This window comes from Nelumbo nucifera, chromosome 4 (assembly GCF_055504915.1).
Source record: "Nelumbo nucifera cultivar China Antique chromosome 4, China Antique-T2T, whole genome shotgun sequence".
NCBI lineage: Eukaryota > Viridiplantae > Streptophyta > Magnoliopsida > Proteales > Nelumbonaceae > Nelumbo > Nelumbo nucifera.
Genome location: NC_142652.1, coordinates 60,759,531 through 60,765,530, shown reverse-complemented (window position 1 = coordinate 60,765,530; position 6,000 = coordinate 60,759,531). Strand labels below are relative to the sequence as shown.

The 6,000-nt window shown below is 36.6% G+C and overlaps 1 protein-coding gene across 7 annotated transcripts in view; it reads right to left on the bottom strand.

The window, feature by feature from the left end:
* Nucleotides 1-438: 438 nt before the first annotated feature.
* LOC104589782 (helicase-like transcription factor CHR28) overlaps nt 439-6,000 on the bottom strand; it is an 81,197-nt gene continuing 75,635 nt past the window's right edge. For all 7 annotated transcript variants that reach the window (XR_734016.3, XM_010248219.3, XM_088903378.1 and 4 more), the window contains one exon: nt 439-1,081. Coding sequence is in view for 6 of the 7 variants with exons in the window: in XM_010248219.3 (XP_010246521.1) it covers nt 977-1,081 (105 nt within the window). In the remaining variant the exon portion in view is untranslated. The remainder of the gene's footprint in view (nt 1,082-6,000) is intronic.

Genomic DNA, 6,000 nt, shown 5'->3' with positions numbered 1-6,000 from the left:
TTAAGCATCATCCATTATTTATTAACATCAATTTCAGCCTACTTTCATATTAACCCTCATCAATTTAAACTTTAAATCCAATCAAACTCTACTCACTTCCCATTACTCCACATTAACTCAACTTTAAATTTCAAAGAAATCAAATAACATCGAATAATACACTATTAATAGGGATTGAACCCAAATCACCCGCTTCACAAGTAGGAATAATCATAACCCAGCAAATAGTAATATAAGTTTGATATTTTTGTCCACGTACGGAATTAACTGATTCTTCCTCTATTTTCCAATGTAATGTTTTTCAAATATATTGGTGGTTCATACTTCATATTACATAAAGTTTACATTTCTTATGTATCTATACTTTATCTAGAGAATGTCTTGTATCCAAATTATACCAGCATGTCCATACGTTTCCACAGTATATCGCAATGCACATCTTAAAATTGCCTTCTAATATACTCAGAGATTTATCTATGAAGATGTTGTAGATAATGTTGTAGCATAAATACAAGCCATTAATCGGTCTTCATTCTGGCTAGTCATAGAAACTAATATGTAACAGTATTATTTTTAATCTTGGTATTTGTGTCCTAAGCTTCTTCCCTACATATTTTTCCCTCGTTTTTGCCTAACCTGGTGTTTACAAAAGTATTACACAAGTAAATGGTTATAATTAACCCAAAGACTGATTTTCTATATACAGTCAGTCTTCTTTTTCTTTCACTATATCTTCAATTCAGAACAACAAAATTGCTTTTTAAGCCTCAATCAGTTACCAATTATCAGTAGATCACGATAATTAGCATTTCCTCATCCAGGTTAAGCAACTTGCTGAGTGGCATGATATGCAGCCAGAGCATCCATTCCATTTTAACCATCTGGATTTAGGTTTGACTTCATTGACTTTTGTTAGCTAAACAAAAGTGCACAGGGAATACCGGCGTATTATAAAAAGAGATCTGAGCAGCCACATTCAGATCATAAATAGATATCTAAGATCATCCACTGTAAGACGAGTAGCAGAGCCACCAGTTAGATCTTCTCCAAGTGCAGATGCAACCATTTTTCGCTTCTCCTCCTTAAATGTCCGGAAGGAAGATGAACAAAATTAGAATATCAAAGCCTTAATGTCAATGTACCAATATACTGGAATACTGTTATTACCGTTGAGAGATAGTTTCGACCAAATGATGGAAAGAAATTTATAATATACAAGACTGCCAATTTTACATGATCCACAACATCATTACTGAAAATGCATTAATAGAGCACAAAGAGCACATGCAATGATGTAGCCCAGAAAATGTGATGGATCTATTTTGTTTGTATGTCTAAATAAAGTTTAGCATGTACAATCTCGCTTTTTTTATTTATTTTCCCTTGTTTTTCCCCTCCCACTTTATCCAGCCAGCAAACCAACCTAACCTTGCTCTTTTGAATCCCCTTCTATCTCTCTCCCTAAAGACAAATATCACCATCTCTTTTCCCCATTGTCATGTGTCAGTTTCATTAAGCGCCCTATAAATTCCCCTTGCATCTTCCCTCACCCCTCACTCTTCCCTGCTGCCACGTATTGACTGCCTCCAACAGCATGAAATGCTTTAAAGGCCCAATCACCACCCTCCCAAAGCTACTACCAAATACTCCCACTTACCCTTCTGCTTCTTTTGTCAGGTCCACTCACTCCGTTGGTACCCCCATCTTTTCATCTCTCTTAATCTTCCACTTCAGCCTCAACAAATGAACTTCCTTTTGTAAACTCAGCCTTTCCGTTATTTATGTTTCTTGAAGAGTAGAAAAGAAAAATATTCATTAAAATAAAAAAATAGGGAACTTAATACATCAGAGGGTGATGAGGCAGCACCCTGATTAACAAAATCTGATGCAACAAAGAAACATCACCATAGGAGAATGAGAGACCAAATGCTACAAACATCTGAAAAGAAATGTTTAAACCTCCACAAAACACATGAATAGATGCACGTAGCTCCACATTTCTCCCCAAAATCATTAATTGACTCCTTCAAACACTTCTTCCTGCTCGTCTCCATCCTCATTCCACAGCTCTCATCTTTCCTCTTTTGTGAACTTCGGATCTCTTTCTATCCAAGCTTAATTCCTTCATCCTCCCTCCGCTCTCCCCGTACTCCTTCCAACAGTTTGATATTTAACACTTCACATATTCTCATCCAACACCTCCTCCCCCCTTCTTCGACCCACTCTCAATCCTCCCCTCGCCTTTCCTTTCTATTGTTTTTTTCCTCCCTCCGCTCTCCCCGTACTCCTTCCAATAGTTTGATATTTAACCCTTCACATATCCTCATCCAACACCTCCTCCTCCCCCCTTCTTCGACCCTCTCTCAATCCTCCCCTCGCCTTTCATTTCTTTTTTTTTTTTTTCCTCCCTCCGCTATCCCCGTACTCCTTCCAACAGTTTGATATTTAACCCTTCACATATCCTCATCCAACACCTCCTCCTCCCCCCTTCTTCGTCCCACTCTCAATCCTCCCCTGGCCTTTCATTTCTTTTGTTTTTTTCCTCCCTCCGCTCTCCCCGTACTCCTTCCAACAGTTTGATATTTAACCCTTCACATATCCTCATCCAACACCTCCTCCTCCCTCCCCCCCCCCCTCTTCGTTCCACTCTCAATCCTCCCTCGCCTTTCCTTTCTTTTGTTTTTTTCCTCCCCCCTTTCTCTCTCGAATTACTCGAAAGCTTTTATTGCGAAATCTGCCCCTCCCCAAAATAACAGACCCAAAGACTTGCCCACTGTCACCTCCCCTCTCTAGTAGCCCCTTGATTGCCACTTCTCCATTACCAAATGTTATCAACCCTCCCTGAGCCTCACTCTTCTCTTCCAATCCCCCTTTTCTTTCCTTTGAAGTTACCTCCTGATTTATCACTTCAATCTTCTTCCCATTCTCAGGATCCATTTCGGTTTCAATCGCTCTTCTCTTTCTATTTTAAACTTTTCAGCCGAACACTTCCTCTACCTCTCTCTTCTTCCCCAGTTCTTATTTCCCCCTCCAGCTCCCTCACGGTCAACTCGTTTCGAGTGTATACTTCACTATCTAGTTGATCAACAGCCAAACCCCTCACATGTTCTAGCTCCCCTCCTTCAACAATCAGCCTGTCCTGTCCTTAACTGTTGGTTCGGTTCATCGTTTTTTCGGTTTTTTATATTTATAATATATATTATAAATAAATATATAAATATATAATAAAGAAACTAGAAATGCATATAAAATATTATATTTTAAATAATAAATAATATATTATTAATTATAAATATGTATAATGCATATTTATTATTTTATAATATATGGGTAATATAAAATATATGAAAAATATATATAGTATACATACATATACATATAATATATAGAAATACATGTATACTGGTCAGTTCGGTTAATTGCCAATTTTTTATATTGGTTAACCAAAACCGAACCGGTACCTTTGATTTTTTAAAATCTTGAACCGAAACCAAACTGATCGGTTCAATTAATAGGAATTTTCGGTTCGGCCTTGTTGGTTCAGTTTTGTTTTTCGGTTTTTCTTGCTCACCCCTACTCACCTCTACCCATGTTGTTTTCTACCAATTTGATTGCAATAAATTTGCCAAGTGAAATTCTTATTGCTACAAAAATTTGTGACTTAAACCAAATGTTAGTAGGGCTCCAACCACTTTAATGCAATAGTAGTTTTGAGAGATTATTCCATCTCAGAACATTTTTGTATTCTCACTTCCCACACCTCTAGACCCCGCACTAGGGAAGAAACCCCGCACTATAGGTTTTTGAGCCTACCAATACACTAAATACTGGGAGTTAGGAGTTAGGGCATGTGGCCACTTTCGAAGGCTAAAACCCTTCATTGAGGTGTCTTGCTCAATTCTTGAAATTAACTTTTTTTTTTATTCTAGGAGTATTGCTCCTTTGATGCAATACACAATTTTGAACCTTGCTTTGTAAACCGAGTCATTGAATTTCCATTACTTCAAAATGCACTCCATTTTCTTGACATCCAAGTTCAATCTCATGAACCTATGCACTAAGCATGATTCTAGCAGTGCTAATCTTTAATTCAGCTAGCCAATATCTGGTACCTGCACCCTTACATTGCCAGTATTAACACAAAGATTAGCAGCATATCCATAAACGCCAACCATTCTAGTTTCATCTTCTTAGATCACTTGACACACCTATAGAGAACAGTATTAAGACTCATAGAAGTATTTGACAAACAAAAATATTAGGTCTATGAACTTCAATACTATTGATTTTATTGTACCAATTCTTTATTTGTATTATGTATCTTACTTCAAACTCAGTTCTGTACAAAAACATATTCCCACAGGGAAAGATCTGCACGAACAAGACATGTACAATGGACTATGTAACCAATCAAGAGTGAACACACCAGTGATCTATACAACTAGAGGTACCGAATGTACAGATCATTGGTGTATTCACTCTTGCTTGGGTTGCATAGTCTAATGTACATGCCTTGTTTATGGCAGATATAGAGTATATATTTCCACTTACATAATTATATGTGAAACTCTGAACCCTTCATCTGCCAACTTTATATAGATTCATGGAAACATTGGACATTGAACAACAGTGTACATGTTATTACTAAGACAATTTTGATGTCTTGATATCCAACAAAGAAAACATAGCAATAAAATAATGCAAAACTGAAAGTGCAAAGTTGCAATGAAAACTAAAACTAAGAAGATAATAACATCATAAAAATTTATAATGACAATGTAATAGAAATAAGGTAAAACACAAGTTCAATTCTCAAATTTCTAATTGAAGCACATTGAAAATAGAATATCTAATTCTTTATATTGTCTTAGCACACCTATCAAAACTCATATGACATATCTTAGTACTGATTTGAAGTAATTTTGTTTTGGCACAATCATTGGGGTAATGAAGGGTTCAGAAATTGAATGAACTTTTCTCCCTTGTCAAGAAACTTAGATGGCAGAAGATTACCTTTGGTCATTTTAACATGTGCCTTTGAGGCCCAGCCTATTAGTTTGATTTGTCTAGTCATATTTTAGTTGATGTTTAAAGCTTTTGAGTCATTATATGAGAATTTTAAGTGTTATTAAGTCTTCTTTGAAGTTTGAACAGAAATAGGATTGCAGCAGCAATTTATCAAGTTTATATATTTTAGTCATCAACACTCTATAAATATGTTTGGGTGTTTTACACAAGGATTAATGAAATTTATTTGAGTTCCTAGAGCTTATGCTACCTATGATGAGTGTGCCCATGCCTTAAAGTGATTCTAGGTACCCTGTGAGTGATTCTAGATTTATTCTCTATTGTTAATGTCGACAGTGTAGGGGTATCTTAGTCTTTATGTTTATGTTTAAGTTACTGATGTGTAATGTTCTATTAGTACTTGTGTCCCTCACTTAAGTAGGGGCAAATGTAACTTTTATGATTTAATAGAAACATATAAATTGATCTGGCCGACTAGAGAGACTGATTTTCTCTCTTGTTCGAACCAGACTTCTCTCCTCTATTTTCTTCTCTTCTTCTTCTTCCTCTTCTCATCTTTCTCTTATTTCTACAGTGACTATTCTAACAGAATTCAAAGGCAGATTGGATTATAATATGGCATCAGAGCTAGGTTAAGCAAATCGAATCTGCCCAGAATTCTGATCTTCATGCATCCAGTCTAGGGCTTTCTTCATTTTTCTTCGCCATCAGTTGGAGATAAGGAAAGGACCTGAAAAGGAGTGATTGCCCTCTTCCCTTGGAGGTTTCTATGCCTCCAGTCATGCAGTTCATGGGTGTTTGATGTGGTTTGTAGGAAGCCCCCCCCCCCTAATTGATGAAGAGAAGAGGGCTGATTCGAGTGATGCAGTGGAGCGTTGAGTATAGTTTGATTTTCTGGTGATTAGGTAAGTGGTTTTTATGCAGTTTTTATTGTGAATCAAATGGTGGATGTGTTCCAGATCGTGTGATGAA